Source organism: Carassius carassius, chromosome 19 (genome assembly GCF_963082965.1).
Source record: "Carassius carassius chromosome 19, fCarCar2.1, whole genome shotgun sequence".
NCBI classification, from domain to species: domain Eukaryota; kingdom Metazoa; phylum Chordata; class Actinopteri; order Cypriniformes; family Cyprinidae; genus Carassius; species Carassius carassius.
In genome coordinates, this window is record NC_081773.1 from 15426981 (window position 1) to 15446118 (window position 19138).

General features: G+C 38.4%; 1 protein-coding gene across 1 annotated transcript in view; it reads left to right on the forward strand.

The window, feature by feature from the left end:
* The first annotated feature begins 7427 nt into the window (after positions 1-7427).
* Positions 7428-19138, forward strand: part of htr2aa (5-hydroxytryptamine (serotonin) receptor 2A, genome duplicate a) — a 44919-nt gene continuing 33208 nt past the window's right edge. The window contains exon 1 of the mRNA XM_059499956.1: positions 7428-8334. Coding sequence (XP_059355939.1) covers positions 7866-8334 — 469 coding nt within the window. The 5' untranslated portion in view covers positions 7428-7865. The remainder of the gene's footprint in view (positions 8335-19138) is intronic.

A 19138-nucleotide genomic window follows, 5' to 3' on the forward strand; every position in this document is an offset into this window, starting at 1 on the left:
TCAGAGAACATAACTTTGGACCAATCAGCAGCAGTCCAGTCCTTTTTGAAGCGAGATGCTTCTGATGCTGTCTGTTGTTCAAGAGTGGCTTGACACAAGGAATTTGCGACAGCTGAAACCCATGTCTTGCATATGTCTGTGCGTAGTGGTTCTTGAAGCACTGACTCCAGCTGCAGTCCACTCTTTGTGAATCTCCCCCACATTTTTGAATGGGTTTTGTTTCACAATCCTCTCCAGGGTGCGGTTATGCCTATTGTTTGTACACCTTTTTCTACCACATCTTTTCCTTCCTTTCGCCTCTCTATTAATTTGCTTGGACACAGAGCTCTGTGAACAGCCAGACTCTTTTGCAATGACCTTTTGTTCCTTGCCCTCCTTGTGCAAAGTGTCAATGGTCGTCTTTTGGACAACTGTCAAGTCAGCAGTCTTCCCCATGATTGTGTAGCCTACAGACCTAGACTGAGAGACCATTTAAAGGCTTTGCAGGTGTTTTGAGTTAATTAGCTGATTAGAGTGCACCAGGTGTCTTCAATATTGAACCTTTTCACAATATTCTAATTTTCTGAGATACTGAATTTGGGATTTTCTGTAGTTGTCAGTTATAATCATGAAAATTAAAAGAAATAAACATTTGAAATATATCAGTCTGTGTGTAATGAATGAATATAATATACAAGTTTCACTTTTTGAATGGAATTAGTGAAATAAATCAACTTTTTGATGATATTCTAGTTATATGACCAGCACCTGTACATACCAATAAGTACATCACTACAGTTTCCAAAATAAATAAACACTAGAGGCAGTAAAACTCTGACCTCTTTTATTAATTTTCACAGAAAGGTTCAGAGTTTCAATTAATAAAGTGTAATTTCGCACAATTACTTGAATAAAATCATGTTATGACTTCAAAACAAAAGTAATATGCTGTGAGATTTGAAAACTGATGCTTTTGAACGTTAGCATTGCACATATCCAGTTTTCATAGGTGTTCAGTTTGTTCGGTACCTCACAGAGTAAGGAGACATACTTTTCGAGGCGAGGAGCTCCGGTTCAAATCCCATGTAAACACTGTTTGACAAAGCAGCTCAAATCTGCATATAAGGAAGTTAAGATGACATGGTTGCATCAGCAAATGTGTTTTTATATCAGTTTTGTATTTGTTAACAGTATCGGGTAGGTTTTGGGTTGAGTTTGCTGTAGGGCCTATTTCCAACATGATAGAGCAATAACTTTTAGCGACGGTCCCCGGACATTTGAATTCTGAACCACTGTAATATGTACCAGAAGCAACATAATAAAAACATGGCAATATGTAACTATTTCAACGTCATAAAAATGTGCCAGTGTTCACGAACTGAACCAGTGTTTTAGCACCACTCAGTGGACATTTCTCTTTGAAGGTTTCTCTTTGAAGGTACGTAAAAAATGGTGTTGCACAAAAAGTGCACAGTGATCACACCTATACTCAAAAAACTTGCTAATATGGTGTTTAAGTGGACCTAGACTTTAAAGACATTGGATTTCACTCTGTGTTATTGATAGACCAATCAAACATTGGGAAATCTGTGCTATGCTATGCACAGATTTAGAAGATGCCTTTGTAATGCATTTTGAATAATTATTTAAATTTGATTCTGTTTTTGGAAGGAGGTGTGGGACTGCAGCACTATCAAAGCCAAGGGCAACAAAGGATTATTTTAAGCTTCAGTCATACATCATTTCTAAATAACTTCTATTCAAGCCTCAAAGTGGCCAAGCTGATCCTAACTATTTATATAGAGTGTGCAAAATATATTTATGTTAATAAAGTACTTTCTTCTTATATCGTTTTTATACAAATATGTTTTTATGGCCATTTATTGCACAGAAATAGGCATTATCCTATTGCAGTAACATTTTTTCTTCTTCTTCTTTCTGATGTACTTCTATTTGTGTAGATGACCTCTTGGCCTTTGCAGTCTCTTTGTTCTTATCTGTTCAAGCATTGAGTATCTCCATGGTTATGAGCCTGTGATAGGTCAAAAAAGAGGCAACAATGTGATTATCATTTGGTTATCTCATTCCCTATTGAATGCATTGTTAGTGACAAAGCCTTTCCATGGCAACAACTGGCTGTGAGTGGCAGCGAGTTTGCTGATATCTGAGTGGAAAGCAGAGCTGTAGGGCTAGTACTGATGTCTTGTCCAGTGACCTGGAGTTGTTTTGAGGGTCTGGAGTGAAACAGCTCACACTTCCACTGTTTGTCTTCTTATGAACATTTAGCTGAAACTTGAAATGATGCACATGTTGGTGGTTTCCTTTTACTGTTTTTTTAATGCAAGAAACATCACACAGACAAATTCAGTATTAATTAATGAACACATTAATAAATACTGAATGATGTCTGTGTGATGTTTCTTGCATTAAAAATACAGTAAAAGGAAACCATTTAGTTTATCAGTGCTATCACTGACTATAAAGTCTTAAATCAGAAATACAGCAGCCTGCTGCCACTGTCATTGAATGGGTAATCATAATGTCTGTATGCTGTGACAAAAGCAACACTGTACCAGAAAATTTCAACTGAAATAAAGTTAGAGCTGAGAAATGAAGCAAGAAATGCATGCAGCTTAAAATGTGATGTTAATATTTGCATAACTTATTCATTACTGCACCTCGGCAACTTTCATTTGTGCTGCTAATGAGCCAAGCAGAATAAAGACCGAAGGCATTCTGTTATAGTGCTTATTATTTGCAAATATTTCCAAACATTCAAGCACAGAACAAAACCTTGTAAAAAGTCATCATGGAATAACCTCTGAACAGTGCTTATTAAAAGGTGACATCTAATTGGAACTGAGCTATTGATAGTCAACAACCGACAGGTTATTATATTATAAGTCTCATGTCTATAGTCAACACAATAAAGTTCCCATGCCCAGCATAATATAGTTCCATTTCACACCGCACGCACACATTCGCATGTAAACATTTATTCTACAAGACATGACTGCCAGGCTAGATGAACAACAAAAAAGAAGATAAGCGGTACAGTGCTGGGGGTAATGAAACAGTTCAAATGTAAAGAGTGGGAGGAGAAAGAGAGACAGAATAAGCTGAAGCTGAAGAGAGCTTAAAGGGTTAGTTCACCCAATTATTAAAATTATGTCATTAATGACTCACCCTCATGTCGTTCCAACCCTGTAAGACCTCCATTCATCTTAGGAATACAGTTTAAGATATTTTAGATTTAGTCAGAGAGCTCTCAGTCCCTACATTGAAACTGTGTGTACGGTATACTGTCCATGTCCAGAAAGGTAAGAAAAACATCATCAAAGTAGTCCATGTGACATCATGTGTTTGTGGCTAGCTTTTGTAGTGCGTGATGTGGGGTGACAGGTGCTGCAAATCAAAAGTAAGGTGATTGTGATCGGGGATAATTGGTTGTGAGCGTAGGAGGACCTGGCAAATCCGTGACAGTACACCCCCCCCCCGAGGGTCTATGAAGTTGGGTGTCAGGGCACGAATGGTGTCTGCCTGCCACTGGTGGCGATGAACAGCTGCCTGGAGATGATGGTGTGCTGAATCCCAGACCCTCTCGCTCTCTCGGAACCAGTGCTGAACAGATGGCACTTCTTTGGGTTCCTCGGTCCATGGGAAAATGGGCGGCTGGTAGCCGAGCACGCACTGAAATGGGGAGAGTCGGGTGGTCTGTTGGCGAAGAGAGTTCTATGCGTACTCAGCCCAAGAGTCCTGGTGGCTATGGCAGAAGGTTAAGAGGAAGCGACTTACTTCCTGGATCTTTCTCTCTGTCTGGCCATTGGTCTGGGGGTGATAGCCTGAGGAGAGACTTATGGACACATCCAGAAGTTTGAAGAATGATTTCCACACTCAGGAGATGAACTGTGGGCCTCTATCTGATACAGTGTCCTCAGGGATGCCAAAATATCTGAACACATGTTGGAATAAAACTTCAGCACTTTCTTTGGCAGTCGGCAATCCCAGAGGGCAGAATTCCAGAGGGCAGATGTTTAGGTGTTTTTGTCACCGCACACTCCTTACACCCCCTCACGAACCGCCTGATGTCCTCTGCCATGTGGGGCCACCAGAAGTGATGTTTTAGCAGCGAGAGGGTTTGATGGATGCCGGGATTACCAGTACTTGGAGAGACATAAGCTTTGGTTATTAACAGTGTCTGATGTTTCAAGGGTACATACTTGTGACCAACTGGACAACCCGGCGGAACATTCGACATGTCAGGGATGGTGTCTTCCTCAATCCACTCTATAGGACAGACCCAGACCCTTTCGGGCAGGATGGTTTCGGGAGGTGAGGTGTCATCCTCTGAGGAAAACAGTCTAGACAGTTATATTACGCCTTACTAATTATATTATGCCTTACAGTTATATTACCCGGGCGATACAAGATGGTAAAATTAAAACGGGTGAAAAAGAGGGCCCACCTGGCTTGTCGAGGGTTTAGTCTCTTTGCCTCGCGTAGATACTGCAGGTTCTGCATTCGTCACTCCAATTCAGATGTTTGGGCTTACTCTTTAATGCAGACATCAATGGGGCAATGATGACACTGAAGTTCTTGATGAATCTACGGTAAAAGTTGGCAAACCCTAGGAATTTTTGAAGGTCTTTCACTGTGGTGGGTTTCAGCCAGTTCTTAATGGCGGCGACCTTCCCCTCATCCATCCTCACTCCGCTGTTGGACACATCGTAGCCAAGGAATTTGATCGTGGGCTTATGGAACTCACATTTCTCAGCTTTGATAAAGAGGGTATGTCGACACAGCCTCTCCAAGACGTCCTTCACATGCTTTGTATGAGTAACAGGGTCACTGGAATAAATAAGAATATCGTCAATGTAGACAATTACAAAGCGATTTAGCATATCTTGAAATATGGTATGCATGAAGTCTTGAAACATGGACGGTGCGTTGACGAGGCCATACGGCATCACCAAATACTCCAAATGGCCAGTATGGGTCACAAAAACCATCTTCCACTCGTCACCATCACGTATTCTGATCAGATTATAGGCGCTGCGTAAATCTAGCTTTGTAAAGGTGTAAGCACCATGGAGCTGTTCTAGCGCCGCTGGGACGAGGGGAAGAGGATAGCGAAACTTCTTGGTGATGGCGTTCAACCCTCTGTAGTCTATGCAGGGTCGAAGTCCTCCATCTTTCTTTGCCACAAATAAGAATGGTGAAGCAGCAGGGGAAGTCGATGGTCGTATGTACCCTTGTTACAAAGCTTCTGCGATGTACTTCTCCATTGCGTCTTGTTCCGGGATGGTGAATGAGTAGATCTTTTCTTTAGGCACCTGGAAGGAGGTCAATCACACAGTCCCATGGCCGATGAGGTGGTAGTTTGGAAGCTCTCGGCGCAGCATGTCCACCAGTCTCTGGAGTGTATCTGAATCTGTTTGAGACATGAATAGTTTGTTGGTCCAGTCTTCTGTCACACACAGAAGACAACAGAGACAGAGGTTGAGTTAAAGCCTGAACAGTTTATTGAAAGGATGATAGTGTTTGGTAGGTGAGGGATGAATGGCAGTCCAGGATTAAGCCACAGGCACACAGACACACTACAGAGCCACCAGGTGCAGAAAGGGAGTTGGTTTTCCAAAGTATCCACATGACGTCGACGAGAGAATCCTCCAAGATGCAAGAGAGAGTCAGGTTTAGTCCACACATGTACTCAAGGTTGCATAGACGAGACTGGTCAGTGTCTTGGTGCTTGTGGTTGGCTTTTGTAGTGAGTGCGTGATGAGGGGTGACAGGTGCTGCAAATCAAAAGTCAGGTGATTGTGATCGGGGATAATTGGTTGTGAGTGTAGGAGGACCTGGCAAATCCATGACACCCAAACTTTTGAAAGGATTTTTTTAAATAATTCCAGCATTTTTTTTTGTCTTGTGGACAATATGTAAGCATCTTTTGTGTAAAATATCTTACTCAGGACAGTACTAAATAAAAAAATAACATGCATTTAGTATAATCTCTGTTATTTTGTTAAAATTATTAATATTTTCACAGATTCTGCAAGGGGTTCCCAAACTTTTGCATGCCACTGTATATGATAATTGGATGGATGAACTGATAGAGGGGTAGATAAGATGATTAGGCAGACATATATATGTATGGATGGATAAATTGACACATAGATATACAATACTGTGCGAAAGTCTTAGGCCACTAGTATTTTCACCAACAAATAATGGTTTTAAGTCAGTTATTTCTATGTTTTGCTGTAGTGTGCAAGTAGTAGAGATCTGATCTCATCATCCTTAGTCTGTACGGAATAACATGTAGAAACAGAACAAATTGAGGCAGTCTCAATCCAGAAGAACTGTGGCAATGTCTCCAAAATGCTTCAAGAATACAGCAAAGCTACAGTACTGTGCAAAGTTTTAGGCACTTGTGTAAAAATGCTGTAAAGTGAGGATGCCATAAAAATAAAGCCATAAATATATCTTTTTTTAATTAACTTCTATTAACTTAATTAAATTAAATACAAATTTGGTGTGACCACACTATGCATTAACAAACTTTTGTCCTAGGTTCACTTGTGCATTGTTTTTCAGGTAGCTTTGCAGGTAGGTTTCTTGAAAATGTTTTGGAGAAATTGCCACAGTTCTTCTGGATTGAGACTCTCTCAATTTGTTCTGTTTCTTCATGTTACAGTATTCCAGACAAAAATGTAAACTGATATTTCCTACTTACACACTACAGAAAAATATAGAAATAACTGACTTAAAACCATTTTTTGTTGGTGAAAACACTAGTGGCCTAAGACTTTCGCACAGTACTGTAGGTGGAAGGATGGATGGATGGATCAGTAAATAGATTGATAGATAAATAGATATATGGAACATGATGGGGACAGATTGGGATAGATATAGATTAACAGGTAGATGTATGCATAGACAGAAGAAAATTTTGATGAATGTGAGAAGAGGGATAAATAAGACGTTCACATATACAGATAGACTTTTTCAGTAGATACTGTATTTAGATGTATGACCATTAAATAGATGGATGAATGGACTGATGGGGTAGATAAGACATTTGCATATATAAATATACGTATAGATATATAGATATATGGATGGATAGAGGGATAGATGGGACATATAGATGGAAGGATGGATGAAAAAACTGACTTCTTGTTGTAAGATTGTGCTAATATCTTTGTCTATATGTTTCCTAATCTTGCCTATTTTTATCAATCATATTTTCTTTGGGCCTGAAGCAAGTGGAGCGTGTATATGTGTCGCCTGTCACATTAAATAAGCTCCCTGATTTGTCTTGGTAGTTACAGACGCAGATGCAAAAGAAAGAGGAAACACCTGAGGAACTTTCACTAAACCCCCTGACTCACACTTCAGTCTCTCTCTCCCTCTCTCTCTCACCACAGCTGGATTGAACAGAATGATCACTGGCTTGAGGAGGACCAGAATCTGCTAGCTCCACACACTGCCAGAGAGAGCGGAGAGAGGGAACGAGAGAGAGTGTGCGCTCAACTATCAGGTCATCCAGTTCGTAAAATCTGTTGTGTTCTGACAACGAGAACAGAGAGGAGCAAGAACACTTCACTTAACAGACACAACACATTCTGCACCTTCAGAAATGCACGAATTATGGGAACATTTAATTGTTACACCTTGCATTTTCCATTTTTCAGGCTTTTTGATTACAGTAAAAGATTAGCAGGGAGACCTCAGGATTTCAAAGAGGACAGAATGAAGCAAACCTCTGGACTTAATGGCTGGATCAAAGATGCTATAAAGAAAAGAAGGATACATGACCTCTAACCAAACTTGGGAGGTAACAAACTTTTGTCTTTGAGAGTCTAACAGTGTTAATAAGGGACATTATGGACTTGCATGCCAACATTTCAAAGCCTGTGCCTATAAGCATCTTCACCTCTTCAAACCTCATGCTCTTTGACCCTGACACCTGGACACCGAGTCCGGACATCATGCTGGGTAATGTGGTTCGTAACAGTTCGTTTGGCTGTAACAGAAGTTGGGCTGACACTGAAGCATCTCTCTTTCCAAATGTATCCATCAGCAGCACTTCCAGTGAAAAAACAGAACCGCTGTCATGGCAAAAGTGCAACGGCGAGACAAGCAAAGAGGAGTTAGTTCGGAAAAACTGGGCTGCGCTACTGATTTTGGTTGTAGTCATTATTACGGTTACCGGGAATATTTTAGTAATCATGGCTGTCAATCTGGAACGAAAACTGCAAAATGCCACCAATTACTTTCTCATGTCACTGGCAGTGGCAGATATGCTTCTGGGACTTCTGGTCATGCCTGTCTCCATGGTGACCATTGTGTATGGTGAGTCTGCTTCGATTTTGACAGCAGTAATTAATTATGTTGGCAGTAATGCTTGGATGTGAGCTTTCATTCACACTGTTGTTTCTGAATAGCAGTAATGTGTGGTACGCTTGTAGGAATCTCAATTTCATAAGACATGGTGTGTATATCTGTGAGGTTGCAGTAGTTTCCAACCAGTGCTTTGAAACCATTTAAAGAGTTATTGATAAGTGTTTTCACTGGAAAAGTTTGATGTACAGATGTGGTTGATTTTAATAAGGGGAAGATGGAATTTTTCCACCACAGATTTCAGGATTTTCCCACCTCCTTGAAAATAATGACTGGAGACTGGAACAGTGCTCTAAGTCGGACATGGATTAGATCAGATTGATTAACTTTGACCTCAGCAAGAAGCGTCATTTGATGTCATGTCACAGATGGTGACAACAGATGAGAATGGCACAATGTTAGGTTTATAATTTAATGTTATGGTATAAATATTTATATATATTTTTGCTTTTTGTCTGCTGTTTTTAAAGGGAACATGAGCCGTTCACATTAATGACTTGTTTTTGTCATAATTAGCATAAAAACACATTACATTCTTGTCAAATCAGGACACCATCCTGAAGTATATTCTGGTATTCCCCATCCAATCAGCATCAAAATCAACATGATTGGAGCAGTGAAGGTACAATGTCTAGGGATGATGTGCGAGACTATTCACACACAAACATACACACACACACATACGTGTGTGTGTGTGTGTGTGTGTGTGTGTGTGTGTGTGTGTGTGTGTGGGTGTGTGACCATGGACCACAAAACCAGCCAAAAGGGTTTTTTTTTTTATTGAGATTTATACAGCATCTGAAAGTTGAATAAATAAACTTTCCATTGATGTATATACAGTATTTGTAAGGATAGGGCTATTACTAACAAAGTATTTGTGTAATAAATATACACAGTATACACACATATATTATGTAAACAGAAACTTTTATTTTGGATGAGATTTATGGTAGGAAATGTACAAAATATTTTCATGGAACATGGTCTATCCTAATGGTTTTGGCATTAAAGAAAAATCAATAATTTTGACACATACAATGTATCGTTGGCTATGTGTATAATAAATATACACAGTACACACACATATATTATGTAAACAGAAACTTTAATTTTGGATGCGATTAATCATTTGACAGCACTTGATATATTTATATATTACAAAGTCTAAATTCAAATTAGTGCTATGTTATTGTAATGTTTTGAAAATAAAATATTTTGAAAAGTGGATATTGCAGTGGACTATGCACTTTGAAAATGAGCAAGGTGTAGGAGTTATTTTGGTTTTGGAGAACCTAAAACTGTATTTTGGCTAATGTTGATAACGTGAACGCTTATGTTATTTTTGTGTGTATGTTGATTCAAATGGTTTATTTCAAATGGATTGCATATAAACAAAGTAGTCAACTAGTCGGTTACATAATTTCCATTTAAATGTCTAAACTAGACCTAGCAAACATTCGTGTTGATGTCACTACCTTGAGGCAGATGTGATTAGACTAGACAACTTACTGTATACAGTTTAGTGACCCTTTAAATTATGATATACTGTATAATATGATAATAAACACTTCAGCAAAATCAAATTATGGACATTTTTCAAATTATATAACAGCTTCTTGAGTCATGTAACATTCAAACCAATTATATTTTATTCTTGAAACATTGCTTGCATAAAGCAAGGTGTATTAACATTCACATTGCTTGAAATGACTTTCGAACCTTAAAGTATTTGTGGCATTTCATGGTAATTTTTTAACTTGCCACTGTTCTAAATGCATTTTTAAATTTTAGTTCACTGATTTTTACTGTTCTGATATTTAATTTTCACGTTTTTAATATATTTATGGTCATGTTTATTTGGTTATTGGCTTGGATTCATTATCTGTCATGTTTCATCGGGGAAATGTTAATTTCTGTGTAATTTGCTATTTGTGTACTTAAAGTGGATGTGTTAATTGATCATTAGTGGCCTTGTATGCACTGATGAGGTTATTTACATGTGAATGGTTTGCTGAATGACATTGTGGATTAATTTAATTGCCCCTATATTTTATAATTGGTCCAAACACATGAAAAATGCATGGTTTAGCACAAAAGATTTCATTTTCGTTCATGATAGAGTTTGAAGATGTGTTTACTATTCTAGTAGAAATAGGAAATGTGTTTTTCTGATGGAGCTTGACAGTTAAATGTCATTGTCACGCTGCATTTCAGGCTGTTGTCTGTGTGCCGAGGCAGCGGCTTTGAAGAACTAAGAAAGAGAGAGAGGTTAAGATCGCACAAGGGTGTGCATGAGAGAAACATGGCACCCTCTTCACAGTTTCTCTCTCTGTGATTCTCTTCTGCTCATCCGTCCCCTTTGTATTTGCCATGGGAAGTATTAGTACTATTAGTCAGACTGTGGATGTGACTAAATGTCATGTCACTGTTTCCGGACAGAGTCACATGTTACAGCTAAAACCTTGTTAACATTTCAAGGTGTGTGTGTGAGTGGAATGACCTCTGCTGCTCACTAAATCTGTCTGTTACATGGCCAGACAAAAGAAGCCATTGAAGATGATGTTGAGGGAGAATTTTGAGAAACCGTTATTTTCAATTATTTTCAGCTCTGTAAATACTGGACTGATGCTATTCAAATCCATTGTATGCTGGAGCACTCAGCACTCTACCTGTACTCTTATGGAGCAATTTGTTTTTTTCTCTTGGCTTGCGGTTCTTTTTTTTTTTCTTTTGTTCAGGAATAATGACAATATTGTTGCTCTAGCATTTTTATGAACCTTTATTCTGCCAAATTAATTGGCTTGAATTAGCTCTTTGTCCTTGTGTTTGATGGTTGAGTCACATTCTGTATGTTCTTTTTCTCTCTCGCTGTCTCACATGCATGCATATGCATACATAAACACAGTGCTTCCTCAGATGTTGCTATTTTTTTACTGTTGTCATCTTTTAAGAAATTTGCTAACAGTAATTTGTAAATAGATATTTGGTTATGTTTAGGTTGCATTGTATTTCAAATAGTACTGGGCGGCATATTGAGATTTACAATATATTTTTATAAATTATATGGAATTAGGCAATACAAATATTGATATACAGTAGTTTGAGTCAAGTGACACAGACTAAGCTGCTGCAGGGAAAGTTCATAATTCAATTTGTCCTAAACATGAAGTATGCTTTGTATAAATGGCTTTGAAATTAACAGGTATAGTTTAAAGTGGCTTGCCCCGTCAGATGCTCTGACAGATACATGGGCTGCTAACAGATAACGTAGGCTATTTGCTCTGTTTAAAGGGTATGAGATGTGATGTTTTCTTCAGTGCAAAACTTACATTTCACAGGTATAGTCTCCATCTGTCAACGTTAGAAAGTCTTGGACTTATTTCCATTGTACTGTCTGAGATGGATGAGACTAGTCTTCAGTGGTGGGCAATGGGTTGAAGGTCCAGATTGCAGTTTCAAGGCAGCTTCAAAGGGCTACACAAACACAGCTGAGGAATAAGGGCCTTATCTTGTTTAATAGTCCGTCTTTGTTTTTTTTTGAGTAAAAATGTATATACTTTTTAACCACAAATGCTCATTTTGCACAAGCTCTTTGATGCACATATGCAACTTCATGCATAATCATTTTGAGAAGGTCGCATGGTTAGCTCAATGGTGTGGTGTACTTTGGTTTAAAAAGTTAGGGTTGTGTGAAAAAAATCTTACGTGAGAGTAAGATTTTTTAAAGATTTTTCTCCTCTAACTTCAAAATCATCTGACATCATTGTTTTACCTTTTTTTTAAGGCCGTTTGACTTTCATTGCACGTTTGCCTTGTAAACACTGGGTTGGTACTTCTGCCAACTTCACATGTTACCATTCCAATGTGATTACATCATGTAATTGGTCAAGCTAGAGAAAGATGAGCATTTGTGGTTAAAAATAACAGTTTCACTAGATGAGACCCTTATTCTTCATCTGGGATCGGGTAGAGCCCTTTAAAGCCATACTGAAAGTGCAATTTGGACTTTCAACCTGTTGATCCCCATTGAAATTCAATTTATGGAGAAAAATCCTGGAATATTTTCCTCAAAACCAAAACCTTAAAGGGGTCATATGATGTGATTTCAATTTTCCCTTTCTCTTTGGAGTGTTACAAGCTCTTGGTGCATAAAGAAGATCTGTAAAGTTACAAAGACTAAAGTCTCAAATCCAAAGAGATATTCTTTATCAAAGTTAAGACTCTGCCACACACCCCTAAAACAGCTAATTCAAACTGTGTCTACGTCACTATGTGGAAAGATTTGGTAATGCCGGCCAAATGTTCACGCAAAGAAAGAAGGCGTGGTTTCAGTAACCGCAGTTAGTGTTGAAGCAGCCATATCAGGGAGATGTGTGTATCTAGGCGAAAGCAAAAACACTTTACTTGGACTTCCGAAAGTAGATGCATTTAGGAATCTTTAAGATTATTTCCAACAGAACAGCAACGCATTTTATGGATGACCATTTCGTGAACCTAGGAGAGGAGGTAATTCTGACTTTGGGACAACAATCTGGCGGTTCTGAATCAGCTACTGTAAATATGTTTTGTTATTAGTTTAAGTGTTTGATAGAGAGAGGGGGGGGGGGTCACACAGTGGAGTCACCTGTCTTAACCTTCCGTGGCTTGTTTACTGCAAACACATAGGAGCTTCATCACTGTGTCTGTCACACAACTCGGTTCCCCTTTCGGGCTTGAAACGTTGGTAAAACTAAGGACATTATTAACAGTCTTTATATTTATTATTAAAGATGACGCATGTGATTATGCAAAGGGGCATAACATTTCTGATCCTTGATCATCATCGGCACTTCCATGAGGAGCGAGCACGTATGCATGGTTTCCAGACTGCAAAAATTAAGCAAAACCCCCAGCAGAAAATGAATCCTTTTAACAGAGAGGCTTTTACTTGGGGATTTTAACTCTTGAAACCTGGCAACGCACACATGAAAGCTAGCGTTGTAGAAGCATGTACAGTAGTCTACAATAATTTTTTCTCCTTTTTTCAACACAAATAAAACTACATTTCTGTATAGTTTTTATAATTTTTAAAATACATTTTAGCCTCATATTTTATCGGCAACGATATTGCATGTTGATATAGTCATCATTATTGTTTATTGACCTTAGTGTCGTATTGTCATATGATAGCTTGAATCATGTGGCTCGGAGAAGTGCAATCTGAGTTAGGAGTTTTGACTGGCAGATATTAAAATGAATATTTAAAAAAGAGAATATCATAAAGACAATATCATAAGCAATCACCTAGCACCCATCCAAAACAGCCACTCAGAAAAACTTAGCATCTGCATAACAATGCCTTGCTAACCAAACCCTCTGGCATAGTGACGAGCAAGTTTTGCACAGGGAGACACCACTTAAATTTTCTTAAGAAAGTGTAAAAGTTGTCTTGTTTGGAAAAAGCTGATTGATCAGATGATAATTAGTGTGTCTTTGATTTGAAAATGGATTAATTCAGCAGCCAGCTGCTCTGTACTTTGCCAGCAATGGCCACATGCAGTCACGGAGGAAAGAAAGCTAATCACTATAATACTGTGGGCTGCTCCTCCAGTTCAAAACTGCAGAACAGTGTATTTTAACACAGATATTCTGACAAAGAACATTGTAAACAAACTTAGTGTATACACATTCAGAGAGACTTGAAAAAAGTCCCCATGGACAGATGTGTTTCATTAAAGGGGTCATTCACTTTTGACATATGTAAGTTGACATCCTGTAAGTTTCAGAATTCAAACTTTTCTCATTAGTCTAAACACAGTTTATATAAAAGCCAATCTGCTAAAATTACAGCCTGTGGAATGCACCACTTTTTGACGTGATATTGTGGATAAACACCGCCACAGAAGAATATCAACGCCTGCTTCTACATAACTGCCTGTTTAAATAATGAGACGAATGCAGGTCTACGCAGAAATCAAACGATAAAGATGGCTCTGAAGACAACAAGACACTCTGCAGTTCCAAGCTGTGGAAAAACATTGTTTGCATTGCCTTCCTTCCCCAGCAAACGTTGGTCCGACAGCGACGTCGTGTCCCCGGCCAAAAATAGTCGCGGTAGGACGGCATAAATCGGTGAACATATGTAACACAGAACATTTCCTAAAAATGCATTCAGATATGTTTGTACATGTCTATAGTTCTATGGGGTTGCATGTATAATTGTTACTTTGACTTTTAGCTGCGTGTAGTTCAATATTTACCCGTGTTGTGAAACGGTTGTGAGAGGAAGTCACTAATTGACGTCTTTTACACGTGCATTACACGTCCAATCGTGACCCTCTATGAAATCCTTGTGGAATATGCAAAAGCTGTGCTTACACCTTGATTAATACTGCAATAATTAATATAAGTGCACCAAGTAGTTTTTAAGAAGTTTTAAAGAATAGGTTGTGAATAGACGTCCACTGACGTCTTTTACACGTCTCGTCACGGTTGTGAAAAGACTCCAAACAAGACTAACATGGAATTTTTTTTTTTTTATATACAAAGTATATATAATTACTTTATCTTGTTTAAATAAATTATAATCACAAACTGCCCAGTGTGGTCAAGTGATTGCCATGCTACAATTTAGTCATCATTTCAACCTGTTTTATGAATTCGTTGTTACTATTTTTATGGAATCTATGCATATACATGTAAAACAGTTATATATCCGGTCACCATTTCGGTCTGAGTTGTATGCAATTGCCAAAACGGTGCTGCCAAGATGTAGACACAAAACATAGTAATATATTTCGTGATATTACAAAATCATTTATTCATCTTTTGTATTTGTAATGTCTTTGAATCTTTTGTGAATTGTTTTTTTTTAGTAGCCTAGACTGTCCCTTATCTACTGCCTTGCTTTACTCTGAGTGTACTGTATTATTTTTTTTGTGTGTGCTTGATTCTGTACCCCCTGTGCATTTTGTTAAATAAAAAAAAAAAGTAAAAAAAAAAAATACAAAATCGCGCGATAGGATAGATTATCTCGCGAGATCTCTGGAACATCCAGCAGGCAACCACGAGGAAGAGGACTCGAAGAGGACTCGAGGAGGGAGATGTATCGATATATATTATATAAAATCTACTGTTGGGTAAGTTTTGTATTATTTGATTAACGTGCTTGAGTTTTACTTGTTTGACACGAAGGAACCGAGAGAAATGATGCCCACGTTGTCAACTGAAATTCACTGAGTATGGCTAAAACTCGCTAACGTTAGTAGGCTAAAAGTTACTTATATTGATGTAATTCTTATTGGTACGCTTTAATTAATTATTCAGGGGACATCACAGCCCTCCTGTCTTATCAGAAGTGTCCTGTTCACTTTCTCACAGTTACACACCCAGTTAAGAGTGTTTCTCAACGGCAACACATTAAAAAACAACATCTTTTATTCAATAAAAATAAAATCTAATGCATGTTGATTACCTTTTTCTAATGTTTCATTCATGATTCATTCATTTTGTTCCAAGGTTTATTTATTTATTTATTTTTAGCTGTAGACCATAAAGATATTTTGAAAATAAGTGCATGTCATTTATCTCAAATGTTTTTATTTTATTTATTTTAAAAATAAATATATTCTCTTCCCTCAGCTGCTGTGAAGAGTTAGAGTCTCTGAGACTGATGCAGCGATGGCAGAACACCTGAAGCTCGCTCCAGGAAGAGCTGGGGGTGGAGGTTACAATTTTCTCACCCTCATGTTACGATCATAATCATTTTTCCTACAATGGCAGTTAATGGATTGTGAGATCTGCTTGGTTACAAATATTCTTCCAAATATCTTTGTGTTTATAAGACAACTGTGTAAGTCAATGACAAGATTAATAAAGACATGATAAAAAGAAACCATCTTTTAACATTTTAGTCGAAAACACGTGAACACATTCTCAGAAATGTAATATTTGAATTCATGTCGGTTCTATACAGTTTAACATCATTTACGCTACTTTGATTTTATAAATAGCAATGATTTCAAACATATTTTATGATGAGGGTCTTCTATGTTTTATGATTTTCTTGTCACATGACAACAATGGCTCCTGCAAGGTGGTTATGCCACGTTCAAATATAATATTCTTAATATTATTTATATGATTAATGTATTTAAAAATAAATGCAATTAATAAATACATTAATAAACAAATTCTGCGAAAATAGAAATTTTTGACAATAATAATGGACTTCAAGATTGAGTATTTCAGCACTTTTTATTCAGTGATGACCCTCATTAAATCATATTTCTGATGAAAATGGTAGGCCTGTAAACTGATTTCAGAAATCCAAAATGGATACAAAGATTACATTGAAAAACTAATTTTTTTAAATAGATTTTAATCATCTTGAAGATTCTTGTTTGTCATTGACCCAGTAAAGATAACGTGAAAACAATATCGTCAGAATATAGAAAGTATACAGGTTTGAAACATGAGGGTGAGTAAATGACAGAATTTCCCCTTTATATAATAATTCAGTATTTTGTAATTGGTATTTTAGTTTGGTTAACAGATGCTAAACTGTTCAAAAACAATAAAATGTGCTAAATCAGAGCATGCTTCTTTTTTGCATATGTCCACAAATAATGTGTTATTGTTTGTGATGTACACTTGATTAAGATGTTTTATGGATGTTCAGGTCTGACTGATCTAGAACTTTTGTCAAGATGTGTTAAACCTCAAGACATAATTGATTGCCTTTCACGATGTTACACAGTGGGTGTGTGATTATTTTATATGCAGGCTTATATATATACATACACTTAAACTATGCAGCAACCCATTTAAACAATTAAACGACGACGTCCAGAAATCGACGCATTTGGACATCCAGAAGACGTGCAGAAAAGACGTGCAGTTCACGTCCAGAAGACGTCAAAGACGTCGGTTCAACTTTCATTTTGGAACTATTTTTCAACCATGACGGGACGTGTCGGACGGACGTCTTTTGACCGTTGAAAAGACGTCCGTCCAACACGGACAATGTTTGCTGGCAATTGATTGCCTTTCACGATGTTACACAGTGGGTGTGTGATTATTTTATATGCAGGCTTATATATACATACACTTAAACTATGCAGCAACGCATTTAAACGACGACGTCCAGAAATAGACACATTTGGACGTCCAGAAGACGACGCATTTAGACGTCCAGGAGACGTGCAGAAAAGACGTGCAGTTCACGTCCAGAAGACGTCAAAGACGTCGGTTCAACTTTCATTTTGGAACTATTTTTCAACCACGACGGGACGTGTCGGACGGACGTCTTTTCAATGGTCAAAAGACGTCCAAATGTTTGCTGGGTCTGATCTCAACATTAGGAAAGAGTGGATAAACTTAATGTTTAATGAACTACCAGACCGTGTCTGTAAGAACTCAGCCCTTAGTTCACTTCATTTTACTGTGGATTTCTTTGCAAACATGGAACAATTTGATGCACGTTCCTCTTCAGGAACTCGAGCTGCGTCAGAGAATGCTTCGGAGAATGCTTTGGGGAACGTCTTTAGCATGACATCTCTGAATCATATGTGTAACCAGTCCAATGGATGGGCGAGACGTCATAGGTAGGTGATGTCAGAGACCAGGAAGCTTAAAAGCATGTGCTGCGAAGCCGGCATTTAGCCTTCTATCTTCAGCAAGTGCTCTGTGTGTGTACTGTTTCAATATTTGTTTGTGAGTCTTATTTAGTGTTGTTTATCATTCCCATCATGTCAAAAGCACCCTCTAAGACCAAACATAAACTGGTTGAGGACAAGCAGCATTTCAAGTTCTGAAAAGAGTGCGCAGGGACGGAGTCCGGCTGCTGCTGGTAGCCCCATTCTGGCCGGGCCGAGTTTGGTTCTCAGACCTGATTTCCCTCCTCTCCATGGGAGATTCCTGTCAGGAGGGATCAGGAAAGCTTCCGGCTTTGCTACCGTTCGGACGTTCTAGCTTACTGCTCTGCGCTTTGCTTCTTATTTCTGTACTTTTCTCTGATTTTTCTAAGATTTCTACATCAGCAGATCAGCACAGTGCTCAGAAAAAAGATTTTTGGCACAAACGCTAAAACTAAAAACTCTTTGGGACTGGAATAATACTACAAAAAGAAAACTTTGCCTCCCACTGCCAGCAGCTTACATTCCGGAGACGGGAAAACAACTGCCACTGTACATTCAAACAGAAGAGAGAGAAAATTCCTCCTGTTGGATCTACTTGTTGCATGAACTGCTGCAAACTTCTACAAAGGATTTTGATTCTTGAAACAAAGTTACTTGCTGGACTTCCAAAACAGACGGAACACTTAGCAGACCGTCGTCATGGACCCTCTTAGCATACAGCCGGTGAGTCCCATGAATCTTCTGAATCTCAACAGTTTATACCAAGTGTAGAGGAACAAGCTGAAACTGATCGCCACACAAATCAATGGCACAAACAGGGAGCGAGACCCAAAGGAACACGAAATATCAGATTGTCCCGAGTTTCTCGTATTGCTGCCGTAGCTTCCTTTACCCCAGATTCGACTATGGCAAGGCTTGTGAATACTGGCATTCAACCACCCCCTATACATCTTGAGAACAGATTTGAAGCATTAATGAATGTGGGTGAGGAATCCCCAAATGTGTTTAAACATGGATCAGATCAGCCAGCAGCTAACACCGCTACTAACAGGCGCTCAAGGACGAGCAGACCGTGGCATTCAGCTCAGAGCGCAGCCGAGCCCAGGACTCTGATAGTGGGTGACTCTGTTATCAGAAAC